The sequence below is a fragment of the Lytechinus pictus genome, chromosome 19 (assembly GCF_037042905.1).
Source record: "Lytechinus pictus isolate F3 Inbred chromosome 19, Lp3.0, whole genome shotgun sequence".
In the NCBI taxonomy this organism is placed as follows: domain Eukaryota; kingdom Metazoa; phylum Echinodermata; class Echinoidea; order Temnopleuroida; family Toxopneustidae; genus Lytechinus; species Lytechinus pictus.
Window position 1 is genome coordinate 14,397,210 of NC_087263.1, and position 14,996 is coordinate 14,412,205.

A 14,996-nucleotide genomic window follows, 5' to 3' on the forward strand; every position below is an offset into this window, starting at 1 on the left:
ATCCGGGGCATGCATAGGAATATGAAAACGGCAAACGGGTAAGAAACAATGCAAGTTGGGATTATGTAAATACCAAAACAAAACAGAAAAAAAATAACATGAAATGTAACGTCGCAAAGCAAAACAAGTGATTGAAAGTAGGAAATTATAAATCATAAACAAAGTAAAATAATACAAAAGGAGTTTTGCCTGTAAAAGAGGGAAGAAAAAATACAAAAGTTAATTATTAAACATGTATTTTCATAGAATGAATAATGAAACATATATATTCAGTTTACGCCATCACATGGCGAAATTTCAAACAATACCGTTCAGTCTCAATTCTTCCACCTGTTCTGTTATTTCTAGTGGACTAATTAGGTTTTATTGTTGCTATTATTAAAAAAAAAACACTAGAAATGTATAATTAAGATGTGGAGATCACATAAAAGGAATAAAAAACAGTAAGCATAAGAGAAATTCGAATAGTCAACATCAGATAAATCGCGCGTTTTCGCGCGACCGAATTCTGGGCGGCGTGACCGAATACTGGGCGGAAAACACCACCTCGGTCTATCGGCAATATTTTGTTCAACAATATTCAATATTCTAAATGAGTTCAATAATCTGAAAGAGGACAATTTTTTCTTTCTCCTGGTCGGTGGATTTACAAATAAATGAGGTAGGTATTTATTTTACCGGCGATTTCCCCTTAAGTGACCGAATACCGGGCGCGTTACCCTAGGCGTTTTTCGACAGCTCGCGATTCCCATACTCGCGTGTTAACTCACTGTGTTGGTGCTCGGCTTGGCCCCGCTCAACAACTGACTTGATTTTGTGATCATTTCTCCTCAAGTTACTCTGGTGTAGAGAGCTGAGTTTTACAGTGTTTTAAGTAGGGAGGACAACGAGCATCCTGGAACCCGCGACACTGCCTGCGAGGAAGCCACAGCTCGGAAATGGTCCCGATGTCAAAGTATCTTTGCCAATGTTGATGCAAAATGAAAACACGATAAATACAATAAAAAATCTTTTAAAAATATAGGCCTAAATCTTAACATCTTCAAGATAAAAACAACACTCATACTCACAAATACTATACTTGTCCCTACTATTATCGTTCGTTATCTAAAAACTGGCCGATGCCGAAGATTTCAGTGGATTTTGTACCCAATTCCTCCCGAGTTTTCTCTCTAAACGCACGGCGAGACCAATGCGGAAGTGACCGTGTTTTTCCACATTTTGATCATTAAATTGCTTGGGATTGGCAACTGGTAAGTCTATGAAAAATGTGGGCTAACTTCAGCGAAAGAACTTTTGATAGAGATTCTGACGTCAAAAGTACATAGGCCCCGCCCCCTCAATCCAGAAATAATGATGAAAAAACTAAAAAAAAATATGATCCCGTGCATTTTTTGAGCTGCACATTATATGGTCGTTAGAAAATCGTATTCTAGTGTTATTCCTGTTGGTTTCATGCCAATACCTATCAGGGTTTTGGTTTCCCAAGCAAAAAACTAAAAATGACGTCATCCAGCGCTGTTGAATATTCACGTTTCCAACGATCTTTTCGATCACGTGGTTACGATTCCTCATGAATATTGATGAATCAGTAGCGTGGCGCGACGCTTGACTTTTACGTCTAGTCTAAAAAACAGTCCTTTTTTTGAAAATATTAAGAGAAATACAGTCGCTGCCATGTAAAGTGAGGAAAATCAATCGAATGAAAAAAATAAAAGACTGGATATTAGTCTAAATTATTTATGAATGGAATTTTCCACAACTTGAATGGAAAGACCGCATGCGAGAGATCAAATGGCACGTGTTCGACCCCAAGCCCGTCAAGAGACCCAGGGAATTCCCCTGATTGACGCAAAAATTCAAAGCTTGATCGATGGGCTTCAACATTCTATTTGAAGAAATAAAATTCAGAGAGGATGAGAGAGCGTGAGAGAGATCGGGGGGGGGGGGGTGAGAAAAAGATCTGGGATTAAATTGCTGATAATACAGTGAAACTGTTCAACTAAAAAGTTATTTTTATTATTTATTTAGCTCTACCAATGTGTTCAAGTCACCCCCATTAATAAATTAACTTTCTAACTTTAATCGACAATGAAAACAAGTTTCAGCTTGTCCTGCCTTTTTCACCATGGATCTTCACAGATATGCTCCTCTAAACCTCGTATTAAAAAAAAAATGCATTTATGGGACAATATTTACCACTTCTGAATTTTTTCTAAGTCTGGTAACAACATTTGCTCGTTGTAATAATATTCCATACCTAAAAGAAATATTTATGGACGTACATATTTTCGTGTTCTTCGGTAATTTCGAAAAAATAATCATAGAAATAGATTGGTACAGACAATGGCCGGGGTGCATCACAGGCACATGTGAGGTGTTTTTAGTTTAGGTGAGTACTATTATTACGTTTAAATATATATATATATATATATATATTTTTTTTTTTTTTTTAATAAGGCCTATGTTTTTAATTACAGGAAATCACACACAATATTTACATAATTAGACATGATCGTAAACAAACAAACAAAAATAAAACAACATTTAAAAACGTAAATTATAATATATCTTGAAATTGGCAACGGCATGTCATGACTGTGCATTTATGCCTGGGAAGCTAGCTAGCTGCGGCCGGTCTAGTACCGTATACGCAGTGCATCAGTACCGGGTGCGCTGGGCATGGCAAGACCGTGACTACGTTCGGAGTTCTGACGGAGAAGAAAAGATGGAAATAACTTCCACCAAAAACATGATCTAGAAGTCGAATATGTCAAATGATCATCATTTATAGGTATGAAATATGAATCAACGTTTATTTTTAAAGAAAATCGTAAATTTCTATTTATGGGGAGAGTTTTACTTTTTAGAATGCATTTTTCGTAAATAACGTCTCGTGCACAAGCTACCACAGACTACGAGCCGGGCTGCAGCGGCAAATTTAAAATTGAATATTAATTTAAGGAGGTCGTTCGAAACTAGCTATTCATCGACCATTTTACGTGACAACTAGCTTCGGGGAAGTTAGGGGGCTGAATCGGTTATCTCTGTCCCTTTCTGGTCTCACAAAGGCCATAGTTTGACACTTAATATCTTCACTTTTTGGAAACCTTTGGAACTGGGAGTTGGTATGTTTGCTTTGATTTTGTTTTCTCTTTCATGTCATTGTAAATAAAAATGTGAAGACGTTCAAATAAAAATTTTAGGATTTCAATTTGTCAGGCCTATTTTAAGTTGCAATAATCAATATGCTTCAATTTCTTTGACTCTTTGAGTTTGACTGTCACTGTGGTGTGGATTTTTGAGTTGCACAAAAAATACTTTAATGTGGGTGGGGGCTCGGGGCGATTTCACTCCTGCCCCCGAAATGTGGAAAAATATTTGGGGTGTAGCTGTGTGGGCATGCTGGGCCGGGCTGAGGGTAGCCATCAATAAAAAATAATTCATTGGGGCTTACTTTTTAATGGAACTATAATTATTTTTAGGCCTATTTAATTTTTATATAAATTTCATTTTTATATTGAGTTTCCCTGGTGTAGAGAGCTGAGTTTGGAGATGACGAGAGGGACGAGGAGGTGAGGGATGGCGATGGTGAGAGGGACGAGGATGTGAGGGATGGGGATGATCATGGGAGGAAATCCCAGGGGGGGACGTGTCCCCCTACCAAAAATAGTAAGGGGGACACAATATCAAATGTCCACCCTACTATTTTTCTTCTTGAATAATGGAGAACAAATACATCATTCACAATCGAAATAATACATGTATTTAGGACTAAATCACCTTATATTGTTGAAAACCCTTTTTTTTTTTCTTGTCAATTATTTTGGGGTTAAAAATTGACCCTATATTTTGGGCGATAACCTTTTTTTTTAAATGCTTAATTGTCAAATTTTCCAGCCCCTGATCCCCCCTACTTTTGGGGACAGATTTCCGCCCATGGGGATGATGATAGGGACGAGGATGATGATAGGGATGAGGATGATGGGGAGGGATGGGGATGATAAGGTGAAAAGCCGGCAGAGATAGATTTAAGAAGAAAAATCCATCCGACGAATGCCGTCATGTAGATTCCGTCCCACATGATAACCCAAAACTTCACATATGGCTTTATTTTTGTTCTAAATCATGTTATGTGATGAAAAATCATACTAGGCCCTGCAAGTATTTGGGTTACATTGAAAGAAAATAAGGGTAATCTTTTTTTCCAATTATCAATAAATTAAATTGTTTATTCAATAAAAATGACGAATTTATGCTTTTGAATTTCATTTCTTTTACATATGTGGTTTTTCTTTTTGATTAAATTTATTTTATTACTTTTTTTTCATCACTGCATCATGATTTTTGTCTCACCTGGATAGCAGAGTGAGACTATATAGGCGCCGCTTTTCCGACGGCAGCGTCAACATCAAATCTTAAAGGGATGGTCCGGGCTGAAAGTATTTATAGCTAAATAAATAGAGTAGTATGCACTGAGCAAAATGTCGAAAATTTCATCAAAATCGGATAACAAAGTTAAAAAAGTTATTGAATTTTAAAGTTAAACAATATTTGTGAAAACAGTCGTCATGAATATTCATTAGGTGGGCTGATGATGTCACATCCCCACTTGTTCTTTTGTATTTTATTATATGAAATTAAGGTTTATTCAAATCTTTTTTTTTTTATTGAAGAGACCACTCTTTCTCTAGAAAACAGAATAATAAATAAATCATTTAAAGGGATGCTCCGCAATGAAAATATTTATATATAAATAGATATAGTAACATCACATATTAAAGTGCTTATTTCATAAAAATCTGATAACAAATAGGGGGGTTATTGAACTGAACGTTTAAAAATTAATCTAATTTCATATAATAAAATATAAAGAAAAAGTGAGGATATGACATCATGAGCTTGCTTATTGAATATCCATGAAGACACGCCAGACCTGTTTCACCAGAATAATGCAAATCATTCTTTAAAATGCAGCGATAATTTTGTTATTCCTTATCTGATTTTGATCAAATTTTCATTGTTTTCTTTGTTCAAATCATATCATTTTCAGCCTGGAGCAGGGGCCGCGGAAGGGTTTTCAAAGTGGGAGGGGCTGACCATGCTAAAAATCACAATCATATGGTAATTTTTACGTTTTTTGTACACGGTTTTGGAAAAAAGTGGGGGGGGGCTGAAGCCCCCCCCCCCCCCCCCCCCCGGTTCCGCGGCCCCTGTGGAGTACCCCATTATCACTTATATATATAACTCATTAATATTGCCACAATTTGGTCCAGTTGTTCAAATTATCTAGTAAATACAAAATATTTTATTATTACAGAAGCTTGTCATTAGAGTCATTGAGAAGGTGATCATAGAGCTAATGCTTGTGTCAACAATTTATCAACTACGTGACCTGCAACTTGCATAATTTATGTAAATATATACCAAAAGTCAACAATTTTCTAACTGGTACACCTTAAATGATTACATCCATAATTATGATACCAGGAACTAGAAAATGTAGATTGGAAAACAACACTAGGGCAACTTAGTGTTAGATACAGATTAAAGTTTTCTAGAATGGGTGATATTCTATTCAGAGAAAAACAAAAACAACATCACTCCAAAGGAACTGCAAAAATTATTTGATAAAAACAAAACCCTCTTCATAGTTGCTCTTTGCAATATCGTATTGACCACCCTTCTCCTGTTTTTAAAACCCAGAAAAGCATGATTTGTTGCTACCCCCCCCACCCCCCTTCCATGTACCTGTCATTTCTTTGTATTTTCCCTCTTTTTCTTTGTTTTTTCTATTGATCGATGTATCAGTGTTTAGTATTGTTGTCTTTTTTTATACCAGTAATAGAATATAAATTTAATTGAAATGAGAGTGATGAACATAATGTGAAAGGGAGACAATGATAAGATAAGAATGGAGATAAAATATTACAGTTTACAGAATATAACATATACATGTATATTTCTATTTATTCAAAGTTCACAATTCATTTTTATTCAGGTTTACATTTAAAATTTAAACAAGTTAATTAAGTGATTAAGTGATGCATTTTGGAACAATACTAAATTAAATACATTTTATATTGAATAAACAATAATTGGTAAAAATACAAAACACAAAACTTCTAAATCTATTCTTTCCTCCTGTAAAAAATTACAAACTAAATGAAATGGACATTAGTTCCAGTGGCAAATCGGGGGGGGGGGGCACATTCCCCCCCTCCCCCCCTGAGAGGTACTCCAAAGGCAATTGCTTGTCAAATTTTTCCTGGGAAAAAATTATGATTTGGTAGTGAAGACCTTATGTCAAAAAATTCTTATACAAAATGCCCTCCGGCCCTGTAGGGAAATTTTGGATCCGCCCTTGATTATATTTCAAATGGGAATAAGACCGAGTGGCCCTAAAACTTGATTGAAAAAAATATTCACAACTGCAGGGTAAGGCTTCAGTCTCCAAGCTCACGACTGTGCAAGTACATCCACTTCCATTGGCAATTCCGGCTGAATTCCACCCTGGCAGCCTGACATCCATCCTTACCAAGAAATAAAATTAAAGAAAGTAAATCGGGGAAAAACAAGGAATGGCACAATGAATTACATCAATTTATTTTAAATCCTGTAAAAAATAAAAATAAGTAATAATTAGTTTAATTAAAAATTAAGCCCCCAAATAAAACATTTTTTCATTGATGGCTACCCTCAGCCTGGCATGCCCACACAGATACACCTAGAACATTTTTACATTTCGGGGGCAGGAGTGAAAATGCTCCGAGCCCCACATAAGTATCTTTTCTGTGACTCAAATATCCACACCACAAAGTCAAAGAAATTGAGGCAGTAGCATACGCAGGATTTTTTAAAAGGGAGGGGGGTTCAAGCTGAATGAAATGTTGATCAACAAAAGAAAAAAAAAGTTCTTTACCACCAATTTTAGGTCGTTTCCTCCCAAAAAATTGACAAGCAAACAAACAAACCCCCCGCAAAAAAAAAAAATTAGGGGGGCCGGGGAATGGGTATAATTTTTTTTTAGGGTGATTGAACGCCTGTAACCACCCCCTGTGTACGCTACCAAATTGAAGCATAATTATTGCAACTCAAATCTCAGCTCTACACCAGCGAAACTCAGTATAAAAAATACAAATAAAATGTATATAAAAAATAGACCTAAAAATAATTAATTTAATAAAAAATTAAGCCCCCAAATTAAACTTTTTTTTATTGATGGCTACCCTCATCCCGGCATGCCCACACAGCTACACCCCAAATATTTTTTCACATTTCGGGGGCAGGAGTGAAATCGCCCCGAGCCCTCACCCACGTTAAAGTATTTTTTGTGCGACTCAAACATCCATACCACAGTCACACTCAGAGTCAAAGAAATTGAAGCATATTTGCAACTTAAACTCAATATAAAAAAATTTAAAAAAAATAAAATAAAAAATATAAAGGCCTAAAAGTAATAAATTTGATTAAAAATTAAGCCCCCCCAAAAAAAAAAAAAATGTGTGTTTTGTAATTTATATATTAAATATTAATTCAATCAAAAATAATCATCTTCATTGGTAACCAAAGTTGCTGTGAGAAAAAGTAGAATTCATTTTGCATTTGATGAATAAATTACAAGAAACAACATGACACACCCGAGTAACCCGATCAACATTTATTTGACGCTTAAATGGTTTCAAATTATCTTCATTCTTCACTCGCATTGAAAGTCGAGGTAAGAAAATATACGATGAGTAACGCATTTGAAATCATCAAAACATAAGATGGGAAAGAAAAACGATCTTAAGCGACACCATAGTAAAATCGCCATCGTTGTCAGAACGGAACTTTACTCCATTCACGGACGGTCATGCTCCAAAACTGAAATAACGTCATGTTTCAAATATATTACCAAAGAAGATTAATTGATATTGGTGATTATATTGGCGACTAAAACTTACTAAATTTAATGAGTTTTGTGACAGGAAAGTGGTGAATCAGTGTCCACGGATACCCGAACCCGAAAAATGAAAACCGTTATCCGTCCACGCGGGCGGAAACCGTTCGGATATCCGTTTGGTGGCAGCACTAGTCTGAGTGACTCGTTTTCATGATTTGGCTCGGGGTTCTTGGTTTCTTTTTTTTCTTATGTGTACTGTGTAGCCTTGGCGAAAGTAGACAGCTGTCTGTTTCGAGGAGTTTTCAAACATTTTGATTTTTTTTTAATTTCTCCTCGGACACACTGAGTCACAGAGACGGCTCGCTATCGTGCAGCCACCATTAGGGGTTAACAATGCAAAATCCCCCCAACGGGGCTTGTCGATTTTTGTCTTTTTTTCATAAAAATATACGAAAAGAACTGTACCAAAATAAAGATTGTCATTCCGTTTTGGCCTGAAATGCACCAAAACGTGGAAAAATAAAATTAAAAGGGGAAAAAACTGACTTCGACTGTCACGCAACTTCAGTTTTCACTTCCCTGTTTTATCAGAACTTAATACATAAACATATGGCCATGGGGCTTTACAGATCGAGCTAGAACTTTGTCTCTGTATTTGGTGAGTGGAGCCAACGGAGTTCACCGGAACAAGCAACCAATTAACAGAGACCGAAGCTTTTGGCGAAAGACAAAGTCTCAAAGAAATCAAGATGGCGACGTTAACACGCACGCAAGATTTCCTAGTCTTTTCATATTTTTCTCGTTTTTTAAATGAATTCTTGTTTAAAAATGAAATCAATATCGTAGAAATGTTGGAAATGAAGTTGTATCCCATTTACATGATTTAGGGCTAGATCTTTTAGAAGGAAAGTAGAAATCTTGGGGGTGAAAGTTTCAGTTTTTTTCGCGGTACACGCACATGAATGGTACGCAATCCCTGGCTCCGTAGAGAGTAAGCATACGTTAGTAAATGATTTTTACTCTATAGGAGTCTCCTGAGTACCCTCCCCCTTTCTTGCCTCACTTCATTTTCCTTTCTTCTCTACCTTCTTCACCCCTCTTTATTTTCTTCCCGGGGGCCGTTTCATAAAGCTGTTCGTAAGTTAAGAACGACTTCAAGAACGACTGGTGATCCTTTCTTACGCGCTAAACCATCGGCAATTAACATTTTGGTATATACCATTTACCACAAGAAATGATCACCAGTCGTTCTTAAAGTCACTCTTGAATTACGATCAGCTTTATGAAACACCCACCAGGTTTTGTTTGTCTTTTTTTTATTCTGTACCTTCTTTATCATAAGTTCTTATTCATAACCATCTGTTGGGAGTGTAGTATGTCCTGTGAGTGTGAGTCTCATCTCACAGTGAAGTTGTAACTCTTTTGAGTCTAATTTCAAGTGCAGTTCCCAGTTGTGAATGTCACTATTTTTAAAGCCTTTTTTTACTGTGATGAAGAAGGAGAATCTAAGCTGTGACTGTTTAAAAGAATCGACGCTGGAGGACGTTACCATTAAACTGTTCCAAGATTGGATCACTGCTGAAAAGGTGGCCGCAAACGTTCAGACGGCAATAAGTGGTGAAAAGTTTGGATGGATGGTCTCTTGGTACTGCAATCTTTTTTATGTTGTTGTCCTTTTCCATCATCTCTTCATTTTTTTTTAGATTCCAGTTATGGACCTTCATAAAAAACTAGGCTCCTACATGTAAGCTTAATTATACTTTGTCATTAAAACAAGCTTCCAGTTGTCTCAATTTAAGGGGAAGCTCTCCCTAATTAAAGTTAAAAGTGGAAAAATTTTGTGAAGGTCTGATGAATATCCGCAATTCAAAGTTTTGGTATTGTGACATCACAAATGAGCAGCTCCTCCTGGACCTGGTCCTCCATGATGTGATAAATATAAAAAGTCCCCCAAAATACAAAATTCTCAAAAATTTTAAAGTGACTTTACTTATGTTGTTGGATATCACCTTCTAGACTATACAAAAATGTATTTCTAGTCATTATATTCCATTAGAAATTTGGAATTTTGTGGAATTTGTAATATTACATGATATATGGGGAAGTTGCTCACATATGAAGTCACAATTAAAATTTTAGAAAATTTGAAGCTTTCTTCTTCTTTGATTGATTTTCATTGATCAAACCTTCACCGACTTTTTCACTAAATTTCCTGTTTCTTTCAAAACCGACTTATCCTCACGAACCTCCCCATACTGGTGTGTTGGCTCAGTTTGTAGAGCGTCTGCCTCACAACCGGGAGGTCGGGAGTTCAAACCCGGCCTCAGACCAAAAGATGTTAAAAGATGGGAGTTGCTGCTACCTTGTTTGAATTTGACGTTCCAACAATTAAAGGAAAAGAGCCTTGTCGATCTGGCGCTGCATAGCGGCTGCCGGGCCCATTAATTGGGCCATATGAATTTTTTTAGTATTTAATTTCTTATGTCTATTTCGAACAATAAAATATGGATTTTCATTTTATTACAGTAACACTCATATTTTTTTGTTTTCCAATATGACAGCCTCATTCAGTCATTGAGGATGGTGAAGTACGAGCCAGTATCTTAGCCTCCGAGGCACGGAAAGCAGACCCCAAGAAAACTCAGCCAAATATCTTCACAAAGATCCTCAATAAAGAGATTCCAGCCGATATAATCTATGAAGATGATCAAGTAAGTCATATTGACCTTAGGCAAAAAATCATTTTTTTTTTTTTTGGGGGGGGGGGACTACTCTTCAACTTATTGTCTAAATCTGCAACATTATATAAGTTTAACATTGAGATGAATCGGGGGTTTCTAGGGCTCCTTTTTAGCTTTCAGGTCTCTTTTGAGCATTTCGGGGGCTAAATCGCCCCAACCCCCTTGTATTTACTTAATTTTTATTTTTTCACAAAGGTGATGTGGTTTGAAGTGGTCAAATTTCACACACCCATAAGTGTATATTGAGAGAGAGTCTAGATATTTTTCTTTTAATACACAGAAGTTCTGACGAACAGACTTAGGCTGGTCTATATGTACCGTGTCAAAATAAAATAAATGAAAATGAAATGACTTTTTACCTAGATACGTCTTGTGCATATTTTTAATACCAAATTTGTGACATTCAAGTTCATGGTTCAGAAATTATGCATTATTTTGTACTTTCATATCAAACCAAAAATTGCTCAAAACGTGACTTCATGTACAAATCCAATAAAGTAATGTATGGATGGGGTCCAGCCCCCCCCCCCCCTGAAAATTGATGAACCAAACCCTTCTAGATTATAGTAAAAAGACAAGTTTTAATTACAGTGAGCTTTTATCTATTGTAAATATTAAACCGCTGTTGCCTTTAACAGCAATTTCATTTTATTTGTCCAATTTGTTTCTTTCTTTCATTCTTTCTTTCTTTCTCTTTCTTTCTGTCTTTCAAATTTCTATTGTAATTAGTTGTGTATATTTTTCATGTACTCCTAGTGTATAGCATTCCGTGATGTCAACGCTGTTGCTCCAACCCATTTTCTAGTGATACCCCGGAAAGAGATACCAGGTTTGAGTGATGCAGAAGACGAAGACTCGCCGGTAAGAATATACTTTCATTCTCTTTCCTCCTTTTTCGTCTCTTTTTCCGCTTCCTTTTTCCCTTGTCCTTATTTTGTCTTATCTGTCCTACATGTTGTTTTTCTTATCCTCTGCTTCTCTTGTTTCCTCTACTTCCTCTCCCCTCCTCCTCCCCTGCCCTTCTGCTCCCCTCTACTTCCTCTCTCGCGCGATCGAAGACCAAGATCTCAGGGGGCGGGGAATCCCCCCCCCCCCCCCTCGGCTGTGAGATGGGTCCAAATAACCCGGCTCTTTTGGGGTTTAAACACAATTTGATTTTGGCAAAAAGAAGCTGCTGAAAACTGCTTATCTAATAAAAGAGAGCCAATGGAGTAAATTAGAAAGTCAAAAAGGGGCCTAAGCTTTCGCTCCTAGCAGAATCTTCGTCGGAGGCAAAATGACCTTTGATTTTGATTTTGTATAATCTGCATATCTGTTTTTAGGGCATACACATGCCCTCAATCTAGTAATGAATAGGTAAAGCCACATTCAATTTAAGGGGCATTTACCAAGACTAAAAAAGACTTTAAAACACGCTTTTGTATCTTTCTTGTGAAACAGTTACTTGGACATCTGATGACCGTAGCCCGGAAGCTTGCTGACAAAGAGCCGTTGGATGATGGTTACAGAGTCGGTAAGACAGCTGCCAGTTATAACAAAATGTAATATTTAAAAAAAAACTGCGACAAAAATATGAGAATATGTGAGCGCGTGCATGAGATGAGGTACGAAATTGGAGCCCCCCAAAAAAAGGAAGAAAAAAGAAGAGGAGGCAAAAGATTTTGTTGAAATTGTAGGTAAAATGTATACAAGAAATCCTCTACATATTAAATCTTGTATAATCACCAAGAAGACAGCATTGTAGCTTGTAAAGCAAGAATAGAAGAATAGGGTAGATTGAGACACAAATTTTGAGTGAAAAGTACCACTGAAGGTACAGAATACAAATTTACTTTTCCAGAGGTTGGCAACTCTGGGGGTGCATATTATTTGTAAATTTTATGTAGATTATTCAAACAAGCTATGAAAGAATCGCAATTACACCAATTCCTACCGAATTGAATATGCTACTACTATTATAATTATTATCATCATCATCATCATCATTATTTTTTTTGTTTTAATGAGACATTTGGCTTTTGGCTAGTATTACATATATATCTTTGAACAGAAAACAACAACAATACTTTAATTAATGAAATGTGAATGAAAAAAGGAAATGAAATGAAAAAATAAATGATTCAGGCACTTGTACATCTGTCACTCTTTGCGTATTGGAGAAACAACCCAATTTTGTCAATGATTGTTCTGACTGGGTAAGGATATGAGCTTGAAACATTTTTTTGGCAACACGTTTCTGAAATTTTCTCATGTTCAGCCCACACCGTTCTTATTTTCTTGTGCAGTTATCAACAATGGACAGCATGGCAGTCAGTCCGTTTATCATCTCCATATTCACGTCATCGGAGGAAGACAGATGAAGTGGCCTCCGGGTTAAGGTCTCCATCGGCTTGTCTGTGTGGGATTCTAAGATCCATGGGAGTATTTCATTAAACAAATAATCAATGTTTTTTACTGACAACTTTTATTAGCTACTGGAATCTTTGCATTCGATTGGCTTAGAATAAATTAGTTGGTGAATATCACAAATGGTTATTTTCACTAAATCTTGTTATAAGCTATTGGAGCAAATCAGTTGGTGAATATCACAAATGGTTATTTTCACTGAATCTTGTTATAAGCTACTGATATCCCTGCATCCGATTGGCTCAGAACAAATTACTTGGTGAATATCACAGAAAGTCAGTAAGTTTTTCACTGACAGCTGTTATAAGAAACTGATATCCTTGAATCCGATTGGCTCAGAACAAATGGATATTTTCACTGAATATAGTTATAAGCTACTGATATCCTTGCATTCGATTGGCTCAGAACAAATTGGTGAATCACTATTTGCTTCATGAAATGCTCCCCAGGAAAGATTCCAAACTTCATTTGCATGGTAAAAGGTACCATACAAGTCATACTGGACGTTAAAAATCATGCCATGATTAATCAGTGATACCTTTATCATTATAAATAATCATTTCTTATATGAAGATTAATCATTTTTTATGTGATGAGCAATTGTTTCCTAACATGATAAGCTGACATTTAGTGACAATTTTCATTTATCATTATATGTTAATAAGTTCTTCTATGGTAAGTAATTATTTCATAAGTGGGGAGTAGATATTTATTACTACTACTTCTATTACTATCCTCATTCATGCCCTGTGGCACATAAGGCCTCCATGCTTTCTTTCCATTTTTGGCGGTCTCTAGCATTATTATTTGTTAATTATTTTTTAAGTGGTTAGTAATTATTTTCTTTGATTAAAAGTGATCCATCTGTCTGTGACCGCCACCCCCAAACCAACTGTAAGTTGCTGGTATTAGATTTTTTTTTTTTTTTTAGGGGGGGGGGTCACGAAACATATTTGTTATTTGCAGCTGCCTTCTGTATTATTTTGCTTTCTATTTACCTATCCATAATAGATAGAAAAGTACATGTATATTACTTAGTAGCTTTAAGTAATCAAAGTACTAGTTGGCATTCCTACCAAGTATTTGCCAAGCACCGTTTTTAGAAAATAGGGGCTTTCTTAGCTTAGATGGAGTAATACAGGCCAATTTCATTTTCAATAAAAAAATCCTTAAAGGAATTCCAGGTCCCCTCATCTAACAAATATGATTGATGCATCTTATTCAATATTGATAGTAAGAAGTGATGTCTTATTTTGTTATTCAGACCGCAGGATGCGCGAAAACCTATTGGATGTTGCAAGAAAATTCCAAATAAGGCATAAGTCCTTTGATTAAATGTAATTTCGTTTATTGACTTTTGATAATTGTAACTCAACTTCCTTGCCCCGCCCCCCTTTAATTGGTGAACCAAACACCCTAAAAGATGTTATTTGTTTGTAAAAAGTTTGTTCTTTCTAGCTAAGATTCTTCATGAAAGAGAAATATGAAGAAATTCTCAATTATTGACATGTATGAAGCATTTGGATTGCAATATTATAGGATGATATATTAAAATGGTGGAAAGTCAATCATTACCCAGTAATTTGTTGAATTTATGTTTCTAGCTTGTCACAATTTTGAACTTGGGTAATTTCATTTGTTTCATCCCATTGAGATTACTTATGCTCAATCGCATCAATAAATGATGAAACAAATTTTGAATATAATAATATAGTATTTGTGAAGTTGTAATCAATTCTTTACACTCTGATTCAATTGCCCTCTATAGTGCTTTGCATAGAGCGAAATACAAACTGGTATTCCAGATTGGATGGAGTGATGTTGATGTATCAAAACTCCCTTTCCCATAGCTAACATAGAGGGCCTGATTCCCAAACCCTAATCCAGTGCCAACCCCCTCGGCTCCCCTTTTCATTATTGACAAGGAGGAGACTATGGATTGGGAGTCCGGCCCTCTATATGCT

The 14,996-nt window shown here is 36.1% G+C and overlaps 1 protein-coding gene across 1 annotated transcript; it reads left to right on the forward strand.

The window, feature by feature from the left end:
• Positions 1 to 9,375: 9,375 nt before the first annotated feature.
• On the forward strand, positions 9,376 to 14,743 carry LOC135157673 (uncharacterized). Its single transcript, XM_064114080.1, has 5 exons — positions 9,376 to 9,522; positions 10,447 to 10,596; positions 11,383 to 11,487; positions 12,067 to 12,139; positions 12,912 to 14,743. The coding sequence occupies exons 1-5, from the start codon at positions 9,376 to 9,378 to the stop codon at positions 13,001 to 13,003; spliced, it is 567 nt and encodes a 188-aa protein (XP_063970150.1). The 3' UTR covers positions 13,004 to 14,743.
• The last annotated feature ends 253 nt before the right edge of the window (positions 14,744 to 14,996 follow it).

Coding starts and splice junctions, on each gene's coding strand:
- LOC135157673 (XM_064114080.1), top strand. CDS start 9,376: ATGAAGAAGGAGAATCTAAGCTGTGACTGTTTAAAAGAATCGACGCTG. Junction 11,488..12,066: donor CAGAAGACGAAGACTCGCCG/GTAAGAATATAC, acceptor CTTGTGAAACAG/TTACTTGGACATCTGATGAC. Junction 12,140..12,911: donor GGATGATGGTTACAGAGTCG/GTAAGACAGCTG, acceptor TTTCTTGTGCAG/TTATCAACAATGGACAGCAT.